At 50.3% G+C, this 23,255-nt stretch overlaps 1 protein-coding gene across 2 annotated transcripts in view; it reads right to left on the minus strand.

Annotated features, from left to right (window-relative positions):
- The window catches only part of CNNM4 (cyclin and CBS domain divalent metal cation transport mediator 4), a gene marked incomplete at its 5' end in the record, with an annotated part of 48,039 nt that extends 25,259 nt beyond the window's left edge, over nt 1-22,780 (minus strand). The window contains one exon of one of the 2 annotated variants that reach the window (XM_083514219.1): nt 21,232-22,780. In XM_083514219.1, coding sequence (XP_083370345.1) covers nt 21,232-22,780 — 1,549 coding nt within the window. The remainder of the gene's footprint in view (nt 1-21,231) is intronic. The other variant, XM_083514220.1, reaches the window with a different exon arrangement.
- Between the last annotated feature and the right edge of the window lie 475 nt (nt 22,781-23,255).

Below are 23,255 nucleotides of genomic sequence, written 5' to 3' on the forward strand. Positions count from 1 at the left end.
ACCAACAGCCAGTTCAGAAGACCTACATTTCCACCCCCCCCTCCATTATATAAAGAAGTAAAAAACCACCTATATTAAGCATTGAAAGGAAGGGGTGACAAACTGACCCCCCCTTTGACCCAGCCTGAAGGCCTGTGTAATGGTAAAGGGACCCCTGACCATTAGGTCCAGTCGTGACCGACTCTGGGGTTGCGGTGCTCATCTCGCTTTATTGGCCGAGGGAGCCGGCCTACAGCTTCCGGGTCATGTGGCCAGTATGATATAGTTCAGATCTAAATAATACAAATAAAATCCATATAAGCACTGGAGAGAGTCCAAAAGTTGCTTATGTCAGTATAAAGGAAGATGCTAATGCAATCGTGTATTATGCAACGCAACAGGCACAGTTTGTCCCGCAGATTCTTTGTTTCTGTGCTGGATGAATGGCCATCAATCCACCATAAAAGTCTCCCTCTATTTTTGCCCTCTAAGTACACAATGTTTTTGCGTCTGTTTTTCAGACAATGACATTATACCATTTTTGAACACTTAAACCCTTTACCTCTCTCCAATTTCTAGCTATCAGTATTCTTGCTGCCATTAATAAGTCACCAATTAAATGTTTATATAATAACCCCCGGTTGTTTCCACTGAATATACCCAACAATACTATTTTGGGAGGTTTTCTTTCTTCTTTAACAGGTTTTCCCAGTATTTTTTATTATTTCTACAAAGATCTCCTCCTAGATGTCCCACAACAGTGATGCTTATGATACATTCACATTCATGATGCTTTTAAAATATAGAACCATAGAGTCGGAAGGACCACAAGAGTGATCTGGTCCCAACATGGGGCTCAAACCCATGAGCCTGCGGTTAAGAGTCTCATGCTCTCCCAGCTGAGCTATCCCAGACAAGCCTCTTTAGTATATCCTTTTAAAGTAGTGTTGTTAACCTGGACTGATCAACTCCAAAGTGTACTGATGGCCCAGAACAATCTCCTGACATAAAGAGCTGTGCTGGAGACCCCAAATAGGTCACTGCATTTAGTCTACCTGTTGATAGATGCCCTCAGCGAAGGGCTCGGTGCCATTCTCTACCAATGCCATGAAGCGAGCTGAGATACTAGCTATGGGTCAAGGACATTAGCACCAGGACAGAAAACGTATCGCAAGCACTCAGGAAAACTGGAGTTCCTGGCCTTGCAGTGGACGGTCGCAGAGAGGCTCCAGAACGATCTCTATTACTTATGAGATGGGCTTGTCCCACATGTGCCCACTTGGCCGCTTCGACCGGAGGAGCTGGCACTGCTACAGGTGCCACACAATGCCCGTTCTGCATTTGAAGGTGCTCAGTTGCTTCATGTGGCAGGACCTGCACTCTGGGACTCCCTGTGCTCTTCTTGACACCTGCTGGAACATTCTTGGTCAGACAAGCCGACTCAGGTGCTTAGAAAGTTGAGGTGATTTTAATCTGTCTTAGTATTTTAATTTTTGTATGTTTTAAAGTATGGTTGTGATTTTCCCTCGATTATATTGTTTTATCTTTTTGTAAACTGCTTTGAGGTTTTTTACAATCAAGCAGTGAATAAATTTTATAAAATGAATGAATTAATATTATGGTCTACAAAAGAGCTTTCCAGACTTTTCATGTTAATGACACACTTTTTAGACATGCATCATTTTGCGACACAGTAATTCAGTTTTCCTAGCAAACCAGAGGTTAAACTAACCCCTTTCCAGTCCTGCGAGTGTGGGAAGCGCTCGTGCAAGACACCTATGACACTGCAGCCGACACACTAACGGGTCACAACACACAGTTTGGAAGTTCTGGCTACAGTGATAACACCGCCTTAGAATATGGCTTTACCTCCACCAGGCATAATGCTACCATTAACTGGCAGGTAGCAATAATGGCTGATTTCCATTTCAGCATCAAACATCACCCTGGGAAGTCCAAGGTGGAAGCTGAGGTCCCTTGGCTAGGGAATCTAAGAGATAACAACTGAAGCTGTCCTCGTAATTTTACAACCTGCCATAGACAGAAAGAAGACACTGTGTCTTGGGTGGCAGCTGTTACCTGCCAAAGACAAGATACTGTTTTTCCTAACATCTAAAGCTATGGGATGCAAATGTTTACATGAATATTTTGTTTTTCTGTTAATTATGCTGCTTTAAATGTAACGTATTTTTCACTCTATAAGACACACTTTTCCCGCTCCAAAAATTAAGGGGAAATGTGTGTGCGTCTTATGGAGCGAATGCAGGCTCCATGGCTTCAGCGAAAGCAACGTGAAGAGCGAAAAATACAGTATATTGTATATTTAACCTTCATATATAATGCTTTGACATTTTGCAATGCTTTATTTGATGTCTTAATTTAGATTGCAAACTGTTTATCATATTTTTTTTAAAAAAGAGATAAAGCCGTATAGAAATGATTTAAATAAATTAGTCATTTTTGCCCACACAACACACGTGCAAAGTTCTTCTCCTGAACCTTAGGCAAGGCACTGAGCTTTTGTTATCTGGGAAGCAGGAAACACACAAAGCCTTGAGAAGCAGATCCAAATGACTCAACTCAGCCCCTCGCTCAGCTCCAACCCCCATCCTTGCTTTATCAAACTACCACAAGATAGGATGATGGTCACAATTTTTTTTTGGGGGGGGGCTTTTTTAAAAAGAGAGAAGGACAAAATCATGGAGAACAGTTCCAGCAGTGGTTATATCAGCCATGGCAGACTAAGTAAAAGCTCCAGGCTAAAGGCAGTATATCGCCAAATGCCAACAGGAACTACCACACTTTGTGGCTGTGAAAACATGTTAATTGTATGTCATGTGGGGGGGGGACACACCGAATTGTGTGCAGCATGATACTACGCACGTTTACTCTGAAGTAAGTTCCATTGAATTCAATAGGATTCACTCCCTACAAAAGTCTGCATAGGACTGGAGTCAGATGGTTAAAATTTGGTTTTCACCATACATGACGTGGGTTGTTTGAGACACTTGTAAGGGCAAAATGTGCACAACCAGGCCCTTTAAGCAGCCACTATACTAGCCTCTCCCAGACTTGGGTCTCCAGCTGTTTTTGGAAGACAATTCCCATCATCCCTGACCACTGGTCCTGCTAACTAGGGAGGATGGGAGTTGTAGTCCAACAACAGCTTGAGACCCACTCTCAAGACCTTTGAAGAATGCGCTGAATTCTGGGCTGGAAAGAGAACATGCTGTGGATGCAGCTCTCCCATTCCTTGCCTTGCTGGAAGGCGTCTGCTTTGCATGCACTCTCCCCCAGGCTCAGTTTACGCCATCCTCAGGTATAAGGGGAGCAGAAAGACCTCTGCCCAGGACCCCACAGAGTTACTGTCAGCCAGATTAGACAATACAGCGGTACCTCGGGCTACATGCACTTCAGGTTACATACGCTTCATGTTACAGACTCTGCTAACCCAGAAATAGTACCTCAGGTTAAGAACTTTGCTTCAGGATGAGAACAGAAATCGTGCTCCGGTGGCAGCGGGAGGCCCCATTAGCTAAAGTGGTGCTTCAGGTTAAGAACAGTTTCAGGTTAAGAACGGACCTCCGGAATGAATTAAGTATTTAACCCGAGGTACCACTGTCCTGGGCTGGACAGTCTGGCTCGGCAGAAGGCAGCTTCCCAACTCCTAGCTCTGCAACGTACACAAACATCTCTTGCTGGGAGGTTTCAGTCTGCTAGCGCTGCCAGACTGCTGTGTGCTCTGTCACCGGGTTCCCAGACAGCCATAATTGAAGAGGATTAAGTCACACTAACTCCGGTTCCAAAAATAGGCAATGGTGACCTCACGCAGCAAGAAGGCTCCTGCGGCCAGCAGTGACTCCGTGCAATGCCATCATCAAAGAACCTGGGAAGAGATTGGGGGATTGCTCCCCCCAGTCCAAAATACTTCGGGCAAGTGGAATTGCAGGAGACCCCAGTCCACCCCCTGGATTTCTGCATCAAGCACCATAGCTTTTAAGCTCTCTTACTGCATGCCAGGTCCACAGGCTCCGGGATGCTCCTGCGAGATCCTGCAGGAATTTGGGTGGTGTAGCGGGGAACCAGTGGCATTGGGGGGGGCCTGGCCCCAGGTGCAAAAGTTTTAGGGGGCGCAACCAGGCACCCATCCACAGGTGCCGGCTTGGTGGCAGGAATTCCCGCCCCACCCCGGCAAAGGCAGCAGGGCAGCCCATTGGGGGCTGCCACTGCCAAGCAAGGCGTGTCCTGGCAGGACCTCTCCCCAGGTGCCTGCCCTTCTCTGCCTGCCTGTCGCTGCCTGGGATCTCTGGCCCTGCACTAAAAAGAGAGGGTGAAAAGGACACCAGAAAGTGAAGCAGCTGATGGTGTGCATGTATATAGACAGACAGAAATGCAGGCTTACTCAGGATGAACCCACTCAGCCTCAGGGCACAGTGTTTCTCTATGGCAGGCATTACAGCCTTTGAGCCTGGAGGCTCCGTTCATTACAGTTCCAATTATCATAATCATTAGCCTTTCTATCTCACCTTTCCTTCAAGGAGCTTGAAGTGGCGTACATGACTCCCCCCCCCCCCCCCGCCACATAATCTTCACAATAACCCTGTATGCTGATGACTGAGCAGGGGACTTGAACCCTCGTCTCCCAGGTCCTACTCCAATACCCTAACCACAACACCACACTGGCTTTCTGTGCCAATTCAGCTGCCAAAGCCAATTAAGAACCCAAGGATGGTCTTGCTGGGTCAAATCCTAGTCCAACATCCTTGCTTGAATGCTAAAGGCAGCCGGTCTGTGTTGTTGCCTCACCACCCCCTGCAAACTGGGATTTATGGGGAAATGTCTCTATATATCAGAGAGACCTGTGGCACCTTAAAGACTGAACAGTTTGCTATGGCACAAGGTTTTAATGGGCAATAGCCTTAAGAGTCCTAGGCTGGTTAGCCCTCATGGTTAGGGAGCCCAAAGCCATGGTCTTTGTGGGAGCTATAAGGCAGTGTGCACCAGATTACTGCTTGCAAGCAGGAAGCCACAATAAGCCAAAAAGGTTCATCACTGTGTGCACATGGGGCCAGAATGGCTTCATCAGAAACACCAAGCGGCCACCAGGGTGCCAAACTGGACAAGACACCAGTTTACACAGTTAGCAAGAGTGTGAACGGCTTAAAAAAACCTAAATAGTATGCATGGAAAGCAACAGGGAAGGAAGGCTAGGGGTTTTAAGCCCCTCCCCCATGGTAATCATGACCCATTTCAGGCTATAAGAAAAACTTTATAGGCATGGATGGAGTTTCCCTTCCAATGCAAGAAGAAGGCCTTGCGGAAGCAGGGTGGGGGGAGCCAAACTGGATTGGAACTGCAGGGGTGGGGGTGGCGGCTATGATCTAAAATCCACATGCCCTTCCTCCCACACCAAGATGCAGTTCGGATTGCCCCCTTCCCACTCCAGGGACCAGGTATTTTACTTTTAATAAGCCATCCACAAAATCGCTAATTGCAATTAGGGTGCTTCGTCCAGCTCAGTCCTTAGCTGAGTCGCTGCAACAACTCTGAGTACAGAATTTATTTAAAAATAACTAAACCACAAAGCAAGGACAGAAGGTCAAGCAACACAAGAGAGAAAGTGCTGCAGGTGTACCTATGAACACGAGATCCAACCCAAGGAAGAGGAGAGACCATCAGGAGGGGTGTGACTCCCTCCTGGCGAGCTGCCGCTGGGTGAGGCACATGGGCAGGGCCAGATCCGCAGGGCAAATAGGCACCTCAAGGAGAAAAATCATTTCCTGTAGTGAAGGAGCCACGCCCAGGATTCGCTAAGACCCAAGGTCTCCACTGTCAGATTTGCTAATGAAATCCATTTTCTGTTTACTTCAGCTTCGTTCTGAAGTTTCCCTTTGGGGAAAGTGGTAGTGTTGTTTCAACTAAAATGGAGCTTCCCTTATTCATTTAATGAATTGAAAAGATTGTTTTATTTATTGGACATATTTATCCAGCCTTTCTTCGTGCAGAAGCCCAGGGTGGCAAAATGCATCCTTAACAAAACAACTATAAACCCCACATTGGCGGAGCTTCATGATCCGGCACGGGGGGGGGGGGGGGGCGGAGAGAAGGCGGGGGCAGGGCTGGCGCGCGTCCTGGGGGTGTGGTGTGCCAGCGCAGGTGGGGGTGTAGTGTCCAGCACGGGTGGGGGGGCAGCCGCGATGGCACCCCACCAGGATTGCGCTGCCGGGGGCGGTGCACTCCCCCCACACTCCTCTTCCTCCGCCAGTGAATCCCAAAAAAAGCAATCTAAAAATAGTTTAAACATTCTAAAAAGAGTTACAGTTAAAACATTCTAAAAATATTTTTTCCTTTAAAAAATTGTCTCATTCAGTGATCTCAGGGTCCTTCTGCTGTCAAATCCCTGGGAACACAGGAATGTTCAAATTCCTCCTGAAGGGCCCCTCCCACAAACCGCAGGGTCCCAGGCAGCAGTTCTGGGATCTACTTTGGAATATAAGAGGCTACCTTGTATTGTACCAGGTCAAATCACTGCTCCGTCTAGGTCAGTATTGTCCACACTGGCAGAGAGCAGCCCTTTGGGGTTCAGATGGGGGAGAGTTTCTGCGCTAACTGGCGATGCCAGGGACTGAAGCTGAATGCCAGGCAGATGCTTCACCACAGAGCTAGAGCTGCTCCGCCAGGCAGTCTTCAAGGTCTGCTGCAGCAGAGGCAAGCAGAAGATAGACCAGGAGACGCCGGGGTTATAAGGAGAAGATCAGCAAGGGTTTCTGGCTCCCAACTGCTTTAACTGTGGCAACTATAAAACCACTCCCCACCCACCCGCATTATGCAGCAGAAATGAAGAAAGCTCAGGTTTTCTTGGGCAAAAGGATGGTAAAATCATTTCTGATACAAACCCATATTGCCGGGCTAAGCACATGCTCAGAGGCCAGGGGTGGGGAACCTTTTTCATCCAAAAAGCCACATTCCCATCTCAGCAACCCTCCAGGACTCCCTCAGAGCAAAGCGAGTTTCCTGCCCCGATCTAAGCCAAAGCATAATCTGCAGGCTGGTGGCAGCCAGTGGCGCATCTGCACACCACAAGTCCGAGAAAAGCAGCCTTGTGGTTGCCCACAGTTAATGGTGTCTCCTCTCCACAGGAGCAGATAAAACTCAGGATGCTGGACTCTTTCCTGTTAGGGACCACAAGGGAAGCAAAGGCAGCTGAATGAGTGGGGCAGGAGAGGTGGATTGGGGAGGCTCTTAAAAGAGGAGCAGTGTGATTTGAATGTGTGTACACAGCCCTAGTCAGGCCACTGGGCCATCTAAGATGTCTGTCTACTAGTGCAGTGTTTCCCAACCAGTGTTCCGCGGCACACTAGTGTGCCGCGAGATGTTGCCTGGTGTGCCGCGAGATGTTGCCTGGAGGGAGGCGGGTGAGTCCAAAAAAGGTTGAGAAACACTGACTTACGTTTCTCTTTCAAAAAGGAAATGTGGGTTAAAGCGGCGCCGCCGCCTCCCACTCACTTTCCTGCTCTGGCTTCCCTAACAGTTTTCCGAGTTGCGTCACTGGATCCAGCCCCCTTTTCCACAGGTGACACGGGGCTGGAGGAAGGGAAAGAGGGCTTTACGTCGCGCACAAAGGCAGCCTCCTAGAAGCGCTCTGGGCCGGCGCCGGAGGACTCCCACCCTCAGCTCCTTCAGAAAGGAAGCCCCGCCCCTCGGCTCCCTACGCCGCCAGGCAGCTCAGCTGACTGACGAGGATGTACTGCGGCGGCGGCCGCCGCACAACCACCGCAGTTGCTGGCAGCGTCCGCAGCGCAATAAGTAACAGCGCCTGGTGCTGCCAACTCTTTCTCTCTCTCTCTCCCGCCCCCCCGCCCCCAAGCTCTCGCGCGCCCCGCATCAACATCGCCCCGCGCAGCTTCCCGAGCTCGAGGCCAGCCGCTGCACGCACGCGCCGGCTCGTCATCGGCTCCGGTTGTTGCCTTTCTCCGCCAAGGTCAGTGGACCCCGAGCCTAGGCTTCCTTCCCGCACCCCGCTTTCCGAAGACCGCACACCAGTTGGGCCAGTACATATTCCCCTCCCGTGACTGGAGCGGAATAGCCCTTTCTCTTCTTCCCTAACCCTTGTCGTTGGAGGAGTCCCTCAGTCCCTCGCTTTGCTGCCTCCTCCCCCCCCACCCCCAAAGCTTGGAGGTTCCCCGGCAAGGGGGAGGAAAAAAATTGAAACTTACACTTTCGTGCATCCCTCCCGGCGTGACGCTGCACACTGACGTCACGGGGCTGTAATGGTGGTGTGCCTCGAGATTTTTTTCATCAAACAAGTGTGCCTTTGCCCAAAAAAGGTTGGGAAACACTGTACTAGTGGACAGCTCCAGGGTTTCAAGCAGCCCTAGCTGGCCCTTCATCACCATCATTCCCATCATCTCTGACCACTGGGCCTGCTAGCTAGGGATGATAGGAGTTGCAGTCTAAAAACAACTGGTTTGGGAAAAATGCTTTACTGGTGTAAAGCATAGGCTCTGTCAGCGAGCTGGAGCCCTTCGTAGGACCAGTCCGCATAATTCTAAATGAATTCTGAATAGGAACACAGTAATCTGCCTTGTACAGAGTGAGATCAATGGTCCATCAGGCCAGAATGGTCTATCAAGTAGCAGCAACTTCAGTCAGATTTCAGCCAGACAGTCAGATTTCAAGCAGGGCTCATTTTCCTGGAGGCGTCGGGCTCTGAACCTGGGAATTTCCATGTGCAAAGCAGACTTGAGCCATGGGGCAACAGTCCCCTGGAAATTTCTCCTGGGAAATTCATGATGGGAATTCATGGTGGGAGCTGTGCAAAAGGATCATTCTAAAACTATTGGTTTGCCTGTTTTTATACAGGGTTACATATTTGGGCTATAAACAGAAAATCTAATTGTAAAAATAGCTGTCCCCTCTTGGCCCTGCCCGGAGGAATCCAGCTCACTCTGAATCATCACAAAGATAATAGACTCATAGAACTGCAGAGTTGGAAGGGACAACGAGGGTCACCTAGTCCAACCCCCTGCATTATTCTATTAATGCAAGAATCTTTTGCCCAATGTGGGGCTCAAACCTACAACCCTGAGAGCAATTCTCATGTTCTACTGACTGAGTTATCCCAGCTCGTCCAAGGACATATGGACTAGAAGTCCAGAGATTCAAAACACTACCAGGGTGCACAGAAAGGTAATTCCAGGACATTCCAGGACTATCTGAAAGATACTGCCACACACAAGGCAGAGGCACCGTATACAGCAGGGGTCAGCAAACTTTTCCAGCAGGGAGCCAGTCCACTGTCTCTCAGACCTTGTGGGCGGCCGGACTATATATTTGGGGGGGGGGGTGAATGAATTCCTATGCCCCACAAATAACCCAGAGATGCATTTTAAATAAAAGGACACGTTCTACTCATGTAAAAACATGCTGATTCCCAGACCATCTGCAGGCCGGATTTAGAAGGTGATTGGGCCAGATCCAGCCCCTGGGCCTTAGGTTGCCTACCCATGGTATACAGAGTTACCCACGCCCACTGGAAGGTGGCAAAATCAGCACAACGCATCACACAAAGAAGCGTCTAGCAGCAAGCAGCCTCCCCTCTGGGGGCAAGGGCTTTGAGCAGACGGTCTGAACCAGAAAAGCCAGTAAGAGAAGCAGGGTCACTGTCACGTAGAGGGGAAAACAACAGCCGCTATCAGCCTTGTCCAAGAGGACAAAGTTAACTGCCCTGAGGGTGGGGAGCTTTGCTTCAGAAGCAGCGATGATAATGAAGGGAGTGTCTCTCTCAGTACACAAACCCTCCCAAGTGACCCATCTTTGCCCCGGTACTCATGACTCTTCCAGGCTTCAGTTACACTCACTTCCCAATACCTGTGCACATACCACCTCTGCCCCACCAACTTATTGGCCTCCTTTATACACAGCAAGGTGGGTTTTCTGGGAAATTCTCCTACTTATTTATTTGCCATTGCATTTGTATGCCATCTTTTTCTCTCTGTTTGGCAAAGAGTAAAGGCGCACTAAAATGCTTCTGTGCACTGAATTATCTTAAAACCTTTTATTCCTTCATTTACCAATGAAATGGTTGATTCTCACACACACACACACACACACACACACACACACACACACACACGTGTGCCTCTTAGCTACGCTAGAGGTGGGAAGCCTTCAGAAACCTGGTGTCTGAGATGGCATTAGAAATGGAGTTTCAGGTACATAGCAGAAACCCGCCTCAGGCCTGAACAGCCCAGAGACAGAGAGGGTCCCCTCAGCTACGTGGTTCTCTGGCACCATCCTCAGATCTGAGGGGACAGGGGCAGGAGAGAGAGCTGGCCTTTAAATCCAGAGGTGCTTATGCAGGTGCTCATTACCATCTCTGATTCTTGTTGTAAATCACTTCAGGACTGTGCGGTGGGAAGTCAGTTCCCCCTTGGGGGGGGGATGCTTTGTGGGCGGGAATCTGGGTCCTTGCAGCGACCCAGCAGTGGGTGGAGGAACGCAGCCCACGTCAGCAAGATCCCCGGCTGCGTCACGCAGCCCGGCCAATCGGGTTTGCCTGGGGGTGTGGCTACGACTGTTTAAATTGTGGCGTGGCCTGGGAAACCGCTTCCTTTTGCCTCCATTCTCGGGATCTCCCAGCCCGCCCGCCCTCTTTTCTTGTGTGGATTGACTATGGCCTTGCTATGACTAATGTCGGTCGCCTGGTTGTGGGGCCAGGTAGGAATTTTTTCACTTGGCAAAATTGGCACTAGCCATTTGGTTGTCGCCTACCTAGTAGCAATTGTCACAAATTTGTAAGGTTAGGCACTGGGTAAGCCTTATTATGGGAGGGGAGGTTGTTGCCTCCGCCTGCCCCTCAGGCACGCTTGGCAAATCCACACCATGATCAACTCCCACCCAGAAACCACTGTCCCCACTGTGGAAGGACGTGTGGATCCAGACTTGGCCTCCACAGTCACTTACGGACTCACTGCTAAAACCGTGTTTATGGAAGACTATCTTACTCGGCTAAGAGTGATCACTGAAGAAGAAGAAGATCCCATTAAAGGGACCTGGGGGTGTGGTTCCTGTCCAAAGCCTGGGCGTGGGCTAGGGCCATGCCATGACCCCAACTGTGATGCTGGGGGTGCTCTTAATTGATGTATATTATAAGGTTCCCCCTTCCGGTGGTTGACCCTTATGAGACTTCCTGCAGTCAGGCAGGAGTCAGGATATTGTCTTGCTTCACCCAGTTGCCTAAGCCAAACCGCTCACATCTGTAACCAATAAAGTTGTGGCCTTATTTATCCCATTAACCCAATTTACTTGTGTTTGCGTATTTATTTCAGAGGGGGCTGCGGGGCCCAGGGACCTCGCCACACAAGGTGACACTAACTCAAAGAAACCTAACCCTGGTTCCTTGGAACATACAAGCTCCGCCCCCCCCCCCCCGCTTTCTCCACCCACCATGGTAACCAGCATCCCTTTCTCTCTCTCAACTAATATTTGCAGATGTGCTACAAGTTTCCATATCCCAGCTTGACTCAGCATAAGTCGCCTGGAAGGTGGGCAGTAATTCTGCAAAGTTACAAAAAAACCCACCAAAAAACCCTCAAAGTGCTGACTCACTTCATTTTCTACAGGCCGCTGTTACTGCTGATTTGCTGTTGAGCAAAGTTTTGCCTGAACTTTTAGCTGCAGTTAAGTTCCTCCACCCACACTCCTCTCTGGCCCATATTGCCCGGGGCCAGTCTTAGCCAGGAAAGCATTACATCAAAAGACAGGTTAACTTCTGCCATAATGTCAGCCATAGTTCCTCCTTAATCACAGCTAGAAGCTAAGGGGTGATGTTATCCAGGAAACCTGAATCATGAACTAACCTGGTTAGAATAAACCAGGAAAAGGATTCGTGGAAGCAAAATGTGATCCTTCAAGAAGGGTAACAGCTCAGTTGTAGAGCAGGTGTTTAGCATGTAGAAGATCCCTGGTTTTTCTTGGTTGTCTTAATTAATTGTAAGCTGCCCTAGGAGTTTTCGCAAAACCCAAGGGCAGGGTAATTAAAATATGTTAAGTAAATAAGATGCTTCTCACCTGCAGCTCAGACTGGTACACTTTTTAGCTACCTCATTTTGTGTGAACTAGGCTTAGGGCACCACACACAAAACATACACACTCTCATTTTACATTTTTGGGAACCTAACAAAGTCTTGGGGATCCTGTTCCAAAGTATCACATTTCCACCCCAGCAGGAAAGCAGGAGCTAAGCTCATTTGTAACAGGCACCAGCTCTGGCAGGAGCCAGTTTAATCCTATATCCTTCAAAACATGCTTTTGAAAGGGGTTAGCAGCAACCACCCAACTAGACCCATGACAGCTGCAGTTCTTTTCTCAGGGCAACCAGAAATGGCAAATCTTTTCAGCTTTGCCAAGAGAAGAGGAGAGTATCCTCAGGTCGAAGAGTCCAAACCTTCCCAAGTGTAAGCAAGATGCAGCAAAGGTGGCCTGTAGGGGGTGAAGAAAGTGGACAGGAGATTTTGCACCATTTCTCTCTCTCAAAACACTGACGTTCTGGATTGTGCAGGGAGGCCACATTCACGCTGCATGTTTAAAGCTCTATGATACCACTTTAAACAGTCGCAGCTTCCCCCAAAGACTCCTGGGAGCGGTTAAGGGCACTGAGTGGTCAGGTGACTCCTCTTCCCAGGATTCTCTGAGGGAAGCCATGATTGTTTTAAGGGGTATCACATGCATGGTGTGACTGTGGCAGCAAACCAGTGGAAGGTTGAGTGGGGGGGGGGGCAGGGTGTTTGCACACTGTGACTTATTTGTCCATCTAATGCACAGGAACTGGCCACTGGGTCAGACCAAAGGGGGCCCATTTAGTCCAGCATCCTGTCTCACAGAGGCCAAGCAGGGACCTACATGGAGCCTGAAAGCAGGAACCGAGGGCAAGGGAGGTTCGGCTGCCACCTTCGTTCTACACCTTTAAAGGTTCCTCTTTCACCAGGCTTGTTGGCATCTGATGCCCTTTTAAAATGTGGTGCGGAAGGGGGGCTATTGGGTTGTCTTTGTTTTTATTATGTACTTTTTGTTTTTTATGTTGTGACTTTATGTTGCAACCAGCCCTGGGATATAAGAGTATAGGACAGTATACAAAGTAAATAAATAAATAACAATAAAATAAATAAATAGCCACTCTCCCCACTTGTGATTTCCAGCAACTGGTATTCAGAGGCCTTTACTGCCTCTGAAGGGACAGGTCTGAACCAAGGGCTTGTGGGGAGGCATCCATTTTACCTCCCACCCCATATTCTTGGTACCATATGGAGCAGCCTTCTAGAGTCAAACCATTTGGTTCCTTTAGCTGCACACTGTCTCTACTGAGTGGAGAGCCTCTCAAGGATTTCAGGTGGGGCCGTACCTGGAGATGCTGTGGACTAATGCATATTGTGAGGGGGGAAATGCAGTTTTCTGTGCCCCCCCTTTTTAAATGCACAGATTGCTGCAGAACCAGGGTCCAGCCGATTTATGAATGGAGGTGTGAGGAGCAGGATCCACGGCTTGCCAGCAGGATTGATCAGCCTCTGAGAAAGGAGGCTTCCAGCACAGCAGGAATAGCCACAGAATGAAAAGGCAGCTGGCAGCATCTCCCTGGATGGGTCCCAAACTGAGGGAGAGAAAGCAGGTAGAGAGGATGGCTTTGAAGTCAGGGAAGCCAGAAAGGAGGAGAGCAGAGAGTGGGTGATACTGCAAGAGAAAGAGGCTGGAAGAAGGAAAGTAAGGGGTTAAGGTTGATGAGAGATGGGGCTCAGCAGGTGGCCTCTGAAAGTAAAGGGACCCACAGGGCTCTGACTACCCTTGGGACTGGCAGAGGGGGCAGGGCCTGGCAGCAATCAGCCTGGCAGCCATGGACCAGAAATAAACTCATCCGTCCACCCTGCTTGTCAGCCCTCAGATGCAACAGGTGAGCAGGAGGCTGAGGAATCCACCCATTTGGGAGTAAGGCTGGCTCTGTGAGGCTCTGGTGGAGGTAACACAGCCTACATGTGGCACATTCAGATGTACCACATACCCTCCAGCTTGGGGTGGGGGCTGCGGACAGAGCACCTCAAGTTCTCAGAACACTCCGGGATCATCGGTCACTGAAACTCCAAGTTCCATGAGCAGCTCAGAGGCAGCACCGCACTGCAACTAGGAGCACAAGCCAAGAGCCCCTAGTTCAAATCTTGCTTCTGGCACCAACTCATACGCTTGGCAAGCCACTGGCAGGATGAGGGCAAGTGTGCACCAGGGGGAGGGGGGCTGGAGAGGAGAGGAGGGCAGTGACCTGGCGACCTGTACCAGCCAAGAGGCAAGAATCAGAGGCAGAAGAAGCTTCAGAGCTGGAGGAAGAGGAGGAAGAGGCAGGCCAGGCAAGTGCCTCCCCACCCTCTCCTGCACCACTGTCTCCAAGAGCCATGAGAGAATTGAAGTGGGAAGAGCAGAAGCAGCTTTCATGAAGGTGTAGTCTCCGGCTGCATGAACTCTACCCATTGGAGGAAGGTACATAAACAGGTGGAGGGCGAGGGGTCCCCAGTTGCTGCAACTGCTCCTTAGAGTGTGGACCTGGTGGCCTCCAGATGTTATTGGCAGCAGCTCCCATCCTCCCTGACCAATGGCAGTGCTAGCTGGGGTTGATTTAAGCTGGGATCCAACATCTGGAGAACTCCATGTTGACGACCCCTGCAGCAAGCCATCCACGATGGCCATTTCTTTTGTAGTGAGGGCAGTCCAGCTCTGTGTCAGCCAGTTGGCCGTGGGTCACAGCAGTGACAGGAAGTTCTCCTCAGGTGGGTAATGCCTGCAACTCAAGGCGGACACAGCCCTAGGCAAACAAGACCTGAAAAGCAGAGTAAGGTTCATCTCCCCTGCCACTCCCAAAACAGCACAGAGAGCAAGAGAATGTTGCAGAGCCACAGTCCACAAAACAACGACTGAGGCCTCTCAAGTGCCCTCACTGGACAAGCCAGAAATTCAAAGGATGCCCCTCCAGATCTGTGGGATGGAAGACCCCAAAAGTCCGACCTTCCTGAAAGTAGCCCCCTCTAACACCAAACAGGGACGAGGGTGTGTGCTGTTCTTTACCGACACAGTCAAACATGCATCCTTCTGGACACTTAAGAGAAATGATGGCACCTGGAAAGAAAATCTGGTCTCTGAAAGCTTTTTAGGATTGTAAGGTCTGGAGCAGGAACAGGAAAGATGGGATGCTGCTGACTGTTCACAGTATTCTTCTATAGGCTCTTATGTGCGGGTAACTATGAATGGCTTGCTGTTCTTGTCTGAATCAAAATATAACTTTTAAAGAATTGCACCAGTAAATGCTGAATTCTACTGGTGTTGTGCAAGGAAGAACATCATAAGGAGAGTGCTGCTGGATCAGGCCAATGGCCCATGTGGTCCAGCACCCTGTCCTCACAGTGGTCACCCAGATGCCTGCAGGAAACCAGCAAGCAGCGCCAAAGCACAAGAGCTCTTGCCCTTCCTGTGGCTTCCAGCAACAGGGATCCAGAACGGACTAAAAGTGTGACCCAGGGAGGTTCAAGCCTTGGCCCAGCCTTGAGCAAAATCTACGTACTATTTATTGTGACAACAACAAGAAGCAGCTAGAGCAGACCAGCAGAAGAGGAGCAGGACCACTCCTCCGTGGGCGTAGTCAGGATTTATGTTGGGGGGGGGCAGAACCTCCGTTAGATATGTATTTTTATTTTTATTTATTGACTGGGGGCAGCCCCCCCCCCATGGCTACTCCCATGCACTCTTCCAGCTCTGCTGTGAGATCAGCAACTTTTGGATCCTCTGCTCCATTAACTCTTTCCATTCCAGCTGGCTGAACTTTGCAACCAAGAACAAGTGCCAGGGTTTGCTCTCGTCCACCTCCCATCCAATCCCTTTTCCTTTTGTGTTATGCCTTTTTAGGATCTGGTCTCCCAGGGCATAGGCTGCTCCTGCCTTCAGAGATTTAAAAATCCTCTGCACTGGTCTTTTTCTTTCCTCCTTCAGTGCTAAAAGGGAGGCAGCTGGAGGTGCAAATATATCCCCAGAGCAGCGCTTAGTTCTTAGAGCCACTCCTCCCTGGAAGCCATTCCTGCCTGTCACAGACACTGGGAGAGGGGAGCGAATGTGGTGAGGGAATTATACTCTGCACATGCTTCATTGCTCTACACTTGCTGTATTATTTTCACAGGCTTCAGGAATGCATGCCTGCTTTGAAAGATATGGGGCCTAGCTTTCGCTGAGCTTTAGCTCAAATTAAGCTCTGGGTTTCCACAGCCATTGTCTCTTCTTGTTTTCCCTCATCTGTTGTTGATGTGCCCTCTGGGCTGGGTGAGCTATCGGGCGCTTGTCACATGCTCCTCCCATCGATTTACAGCTAGCGAGCTGTCCCTCCATCTGTGAACTTGGCCTCTGCCTTTTGCCAGTGCTCTCTCTCCCCCCTCCAGCCCACAGAGGATATTTGCTACTGCGGTTTGAGTAGATTCTCAGTTTCAAGTCCTCCTTAACAGCTCATTTTTAAGTGCTTGGTTCTTGTACCAGCTAAATGCTCCCAGACAAGCTGGCATCTTTTCCCAGAGCTATACAAAGACATTTTGGTGTCCAACTTGGAAAATCCAAAAGGCATCCCTCCACATCCCAGCTACTATGGGGATACACAACGATGCCACGTACTATCTAAATGAAGCTCACAGACCACTGGTGATCCACAAACGGAGAACCCCTGTAGCAATGCTCCAGTCAGACTCGCTTCTTGGCACACCAGGTCCACCAACTGTTTTCCCCCCTCAGACACTTGCTTTTCTGGCCACGGCCACTCTGTCCCACTTCCTTTAGCCATCCTGTCCCTTGACCAACCTTCTTAACCAGTGTTCGAAATTCCCTTTGTTCTAGGCACATTTTGCGACAGGGAATTTCAGTAGTGAGAGTAGTTTCTGAGCTCTGGGCGCAGTACTGTGCGTATGATTTCAGATTAAAACTGCGGAGTGGAAGGAAAGGAGGAACCTTTTCTGCCTCCCCACTTTCAGCTACTCTCTGAAGACTGGAAAAGAGACCCTCTTAAGAATATTAGGGGGGTGGGCAGGGAAAGGACTAGACCATGTGAAAAATGAACATAATATTTTAGCTGCAGTTCATTCATTTTCAGCTTTGTATTCTTGTTATAAAAAAGCGTGCCCAGACATTCCGTTGTTGCACCCATAACATTGGTTTAAAGTGCCATTTAGCTCCTAGCTTTCATATCTCAGTTTCGAACACTGCTCTTAACACTCCTCTCCCCTTGCCTCCAAACATGCACCCCTCTAGACCCTAGCACTGCAACTTTAAGCACTGTCCTCTATCTGCTGCTTCTTCAGGTTCCATGAATGACTGTGGATCCCTTCCTTCAACTCCTCTGGTCCCTTAAAAGTTTCTATATGTACCAGGACCAGTTCCCAGTCTCCCAAACTATCCCTGTGTGAGGTCTATAATCCCAGTCAAACTGACAACTTTCCCTTCCCTCACCAAAGTTGGAGTGCAAGCTGTTTAAGTCCTTTGAGAATGGAACATGCCAGCTCAGACCATCAGCGTCAAGGTCTTCAGTCTGCCACAAAGTATAGACACAAAGCTTTTAAAGTCTTTCAGTCCTAGGCCTTTGAAAAGAAGCAGAATCCCCCGTGCCTTTGGGAAGCCTTTCTGGTGACTCAAACATAGCAAGAGAGGCAGCGGGAAAAGTTCATGAGACTATACTCTCACACAGAGGGACAAAGCCACCCATGACAGATGCTTGCATTTTAAGGCAAGAATAGCCAACACAGTGCCCGTCAGATACTGCTGGGCTACAACACCCATCAGCTCTGACCACTGTCCATGCTGGTTGGGGCCGCTGTTAGAAACTTAGATCTAGGTTAAGGTCGCCACAAGAGAATGTCTATTCGCCAGGAAGTTGGAACTTGATGACCCTGGGGGTGCCTTCCAATGCAAGAATTATACGATTCTATGATCTTAAGTAACTCGACTGTAGCTTGCTCTTCCAACAATTCACTTTTGAATTGTATGCAACTGGAGAAGAAACACACACAGTGGAAATGGAAATGGCATTAACTATGGACTAAGGCAGATTTTTAAACTGTGGTCGCCAATCTGGTGCTCAGAAATCTCCACAATTGGTCCCACTCCAGTAGCAAACTGTGCCTGGTGCCCGGCTATTTTCAAACACTGGTTGGGGCAGGTGGGAGAGGCAGTCCAATTTCATCTGGAAGGCTACTCCTGCACCCCAAATCTGGTGACTGCTGGATGATCTCAGCTTTTAAAGCAATTCAATTAGGAGAGAAGCTTAGTATATCACTGAAACCTGGACCTGTGGTTTTGCTCACCTGGGCAAGCCTTGGTTACAGCTCATGGTTTGTTTGGAAAGGAGAGCTAACCTATGAGCCAGGGTTTGGATGATAGGCTGAGCTAAAGCACAGCTTAGCTGAGCTCAGTGCAGAAGCAAAGCAGCCACAATATGTTCATCATATTAAGCCATGGCTGGGTGTTAAATGGGCCAAGTATATATCTGAGGACTGTGCTGTTAGTTCACATCCTGTAGTTCTGCATGAGTCACAGATCTCAGTTTGCCTCTTCATTGCAAAGCAGTGGACACAACGGGCAGCTTCCTTGGAGGGTGAGCAATTCTGCATCATCTCTGCATCAGCAGTAACTGAATGAATGACCAGGTCAAAACCAGTACTCGGCAAAATAACTCCCCAGCCATACAAACTAATTAGAACAGAGGTAATGGTTCACATAGAAGCAATGGGTAACCTCCTCTGAGGCCGTGCCATCACACCCAATGCAGAAGTAGTTACTCACCCCCACTGGAAGGTGGCAACTGGCAAAGTCAGTGCAATGCATCATGCAGAGAAGCAGCAAGCAGCCTCACCTTCGAGGACAAGTGCATGGAGATCACCCAAGCCTTTAATTGTTGTTTTTTTAAAAAAAACAATTTAGTGTTAATGCATTTAAACAACTGAATATTAATTTGTTTCTCACTGCATCCATAACACCCCTCTCAGGGCACACGGTTTAGAACAGAGGTCACCAACCTAAAGCCCATGGGCCAGAAGTGGCCCACGGAGGTTGTTTGACAGGCCCATGAGCCGGCCCCAAACCGAGTTGCCTGCTCGCGCACTGCGCTAAACAGGTGCAGTGCAGCATGGGGACTCGCTTCTGCGGTGATAGAATTCGCATCTGCGCAGATGAAGACACCAAAAATCGCAGGCGGGCACACAATCCAAACCATGGTGGGATCCACGCAGGACCGATTCCGCCCAGGAAAGATAAACCTTGCTGACCCCTGGTTTAGAACAACTGTCTACAACAGCCTTTGCCAAGCTGGTGCCCTCCTGATGTTTTGGACTACAATTCCAACCATCTCCAGCCTGAGTGCAGCCGATGGGATTTTTGGTCCGATTTAGTGAAAGTTGGTCTTAAAGGCAATCTCCTTCCACCCAAAGGAGGTGTTCAATGTTTTGGCTATAAAGGGTCATTGCCACGTTACAAACATTGCAATGGCATTTAACCCCATCAGAACTCCGCAGTACTTTTGAAACCTCAGCTAGCTTGCTCTTCACCCCCAGACTCAGTGCAGAAAAGGGCAGCTGCACTTCCTTCAAGTAGGAAATGAAGAAGAACAAAGTACATGCACGTACAGATTGAGTAGTTTCATTTTTTCGGCAAGATTTCAACCATCATCCCATGAGGCTATGTTTAGATTGCAAATGCAGGAAGACATTCATATAAGGGTAACCCCCTCCCCAGCCATAGGCAACCTTCCCCTTTCTCCTTATTGATACATGTCAACAGGTTTAATTGTTGGAAACAACAGCGATACCAGGGTGCAATCTTCTTGTGCTGAACTCCTTTGAAATGAGGAGAAATGGTGCTTGTGAATTTCCAGGTGCAGCGTGTCTTTATGATTCACAGAATCATAGAATTGCAGAGTTGGGAGGGACCCTGAGGGTCATCTAGTCCAACCCCCTGCAAGGCAAGAATCTTTTCCTCACGGGGGCTCAAACCAACAACCCTGAGATTAAAAGTCTCATGCTCTACCAACTGAGAGACCCTGTGGGCCTCGGTGGAGCTTTGCAAAGAAATCAAAACATTACTGTATCCTCCAGGAGGGAAACGGGGGTGGAGCAGGGGGTGGGGGGGTGACTTTGCAAAGCAACACACAGGTTGCGGCTTTAGCAGTGTGGCTTTAAGAGCTTCCAGCATCAAGCAGGGTTGACTTCATCTTAACATCTAGACTTCCTGGTACTCCTCCAGAAATGGTTGGAAACATCCCTTTGGCAATGAAACTGTATCAACAACTCTAAGAACTGGAGCATATTAAATGGGGGGAAACATCACAGCAGTTAGCTGAATCGCTGAGGGCGTCCAATATACCTGCCCTCCCCACTTATCAACTCTCAAAGCTTTTAAAATATTTTCCCTCTGCAACTTAGTTTCCCAAGGCCCAGATTCTCAGTGATTCTGGTTTAATGCTAGAGAAATCAGCTGTAATTTCTTAGCCCTTCACCCAGCTAATCTGCTCCAAGGCGGGAAATATCTCATTTCTCACTTTCATCCTATTTTATCCCTGTTAGATAGTTTCCCAACATGGAAAAAATGTACATACGATGTAACCCCCAAAACGGGCTTTCAAGACCTTGTTTCAAACAGATCTGATGTTTGTGTGTGTGCCTAAGAGAAAGGATGTTTTATATTAGCATACAACGGGTGGGGGTGAATAGCATTACTCCACTTCAGAGTTTTGCTGATGCTAAAATTGAAGATCATTGTTAGAATGAAATGTCAATTCTGCTTTTCTGAGTAAATCTTTGTAGGACTGGGCTACATAACCTATTCAAGAAGACAACCAAACTCAGCCCATTCTAGACTCAGCCTCTTCCCACACTGCTGTAAATGCAACATGAGAACACACACGAGTGTTATACAGACACTCACTGGAGACCTGTGACTGGTTGAAATTCCTGGGTGGGAATACACTAGGTAACAAACCCAGGTTTCCCATATTAATGTGTGGGGTGGCCCTACAAGGGCACTAACTTTGCTAGTCTAGTATTAGATGCACATCCCCCCTTTCACAGAACCATAGAATTGGAAGGAACCCCGAGGATCATCTAGTCCAACCCCCTGCAACACAGAAATCCTGCCCACTGCCATCCCTGGGTGGACCAAACCACCAACCTTCTGGTTAACAGCCATCTGCCTTACCCAGCTTGAATTCCTCCAGCATGGCATCCAACTTGGTGTCATGGAAGACAAAATGGACAGGGTGGTTGTAGAACTTGGTGATGGTCTTGAGGGTGGTGCAGTCATCAGGGTCTACAAAGGCCAGGTCCTTGACGTAAAGTATATCCACAATGTTGGAACGCTCCTCCTCAAAGACGGGGATACGAGTGTAGCCACTCTCCATGATCTCAGACATGGTGTTGAAATCCAAGATGGCGTCACTGTTGATCATGAAACAGTCGTGCAGTGGGGTCATGACAGTTTCCACGGTCTTAGTCCTAAGCTCCAGAGCCCCTTGGATCATGTTCAGCTCCTCCTTCACCAGGTCATTGTAAGGTTCCGTCACCTTCAGCATCTCCACCAGCTTCTCCCGATTGTAGACCGTGCCAATTTCTTGACCCAGCACGCAGTCCAGGAGCTTGCTGACGGGGAAGGAGAGGGGGAAGGTCAACAGCATGAAGAACTTGGTGACCGCGATGGTGTTGGCCCCCACCGCCAAGCCATGGCGGGAGCAGAGGGCCTGCGGGACAATCTCCCCAAAGATCACGATTCCCGTGGTGGAGGCCACAACGGCCCCCAGTCCCGAGCCAATAAGGTCGTCGAGGAGGATGGTGAGCGTTGTGTTGACCAGCACGTTGCCCAGGAGGAGGGAGCAGAGCAAGTAGTTGCCCTTCCGGCGGATGGGCTCGATCTTGCGGGCGTAGCGCTTCTCCTTCTCGGTGCCGCAGTTCTGGACGATGCGCAGCTCCATGGGGTCCAGGGCCATGAGGCCCAGGTTGAGCCCGCTGAACATGCCCGAGAGGACCAGGAGGCAGCCGATGAGGATCACCTGGAACCAGAGGGGCAGCAGGTGCTTCTTCTCCTCCACCACCTGCAGGAAGGCGTCGCGGCCCTCCAGGGGCAGCCAGGGCTGCCCGGGGCCGCTCTGCGTGCACAGGACGTACAGCTTGGACTTCTCCGCCTTGCGCAGGAGCTGCACCTTGACGGAGACCAGGGCCGAGGTGTCCCGGCTCTCCTCGGCGCGCGGCTGCACCACCAGGTCCTGCGTCTTCTCGGGGCAGGTGGCGTTGGCGGCCTCGCCCCAGAAGGCGGCGGCGGAGGAGGAGGCGTTGCCCACCGGGCCCACCTCGGAGAAGGAGACCAGCTCGGAGACGCGCGCGTGCATGCCCAGCCCGTAGAGGCGCAGCTTGATCTCGGCGCCCTCCAGCACCTGGATGGGCGAGAAGCTGGCCGCGCCGGGCGCCGGCAGGTCGGTGCTCTCCAGCCTCATGCCCAGCACCCGGGGGGGCCCCGCGCCGGCAGCGCCACGGCCCGGCGCCGGGCACAGCAGCGCCACCAGCGCCACCAGCCTCGCCGCCGCCGCCGCCCCGGCCTCGCCCCCTCCGCCGCGCCGCCGCCCGCTCCAGCCCAGCGCCATGTTAGCCTCGCCCGGCCCGCCGCTCCTGCCGCGCTCGCTGACTGGGGCTCGCGGGCGCTGCGACTGGCCGCGGCCGCCGGAGCGCGCGGCGTCACGGCCTCGCCTCCTTTGCATAGCGCCCGCCCGCCCTCCCGCCGGGCAGCGCCGGGGCGGGGCCGGCCGCTGAAGGAGGCGCCCCAGAGGTCCCGGCCAGGCGCGCCCGAGCAACGTCCAAGCAGCACCCGGAACAACTACACCTCCCGCGAGTCACAGGAGCCCAGTCCCGTGGCCGGGGGGGGGGCTTCGGCCCCCACAATAAAATATTTGAGGCGCCCCCCCAAAAAAGTTGGTGGACATTCCCATTCAAATAGTGTCTGTGCATTGCATCATGCGATCTGTTATGCGGGGCGGGGCTTACAGCCCCCCCCAATATTTTATTCAAGTTGCCTCCCCCCCCGCCGCGAGCCTTGGGAGGCTCATAGAATTGCAGGCTTGGAAGGGGCTCCCGAGGGCCCCCCAGTGCAGGAAGCACAGCTAAAGCATCCCAGGCCAGCTAGTCGCGGTTCTAAAACTTCCAAGGAAGGCCAGTCCCACCTTCCCAGGTAATCTC

This window comes from Podarcis liolepis (assembly GCF_965112155.1).
Source record: "Podarcis liolepis genome assembly, chromosome: 7".
NCBI classification, from domain to species: Eukaryota; Metazoa; Chordata; class Lepidosauria; order Squamata; family Lacertidae; genus Podarcis; species Podarcis liolepis.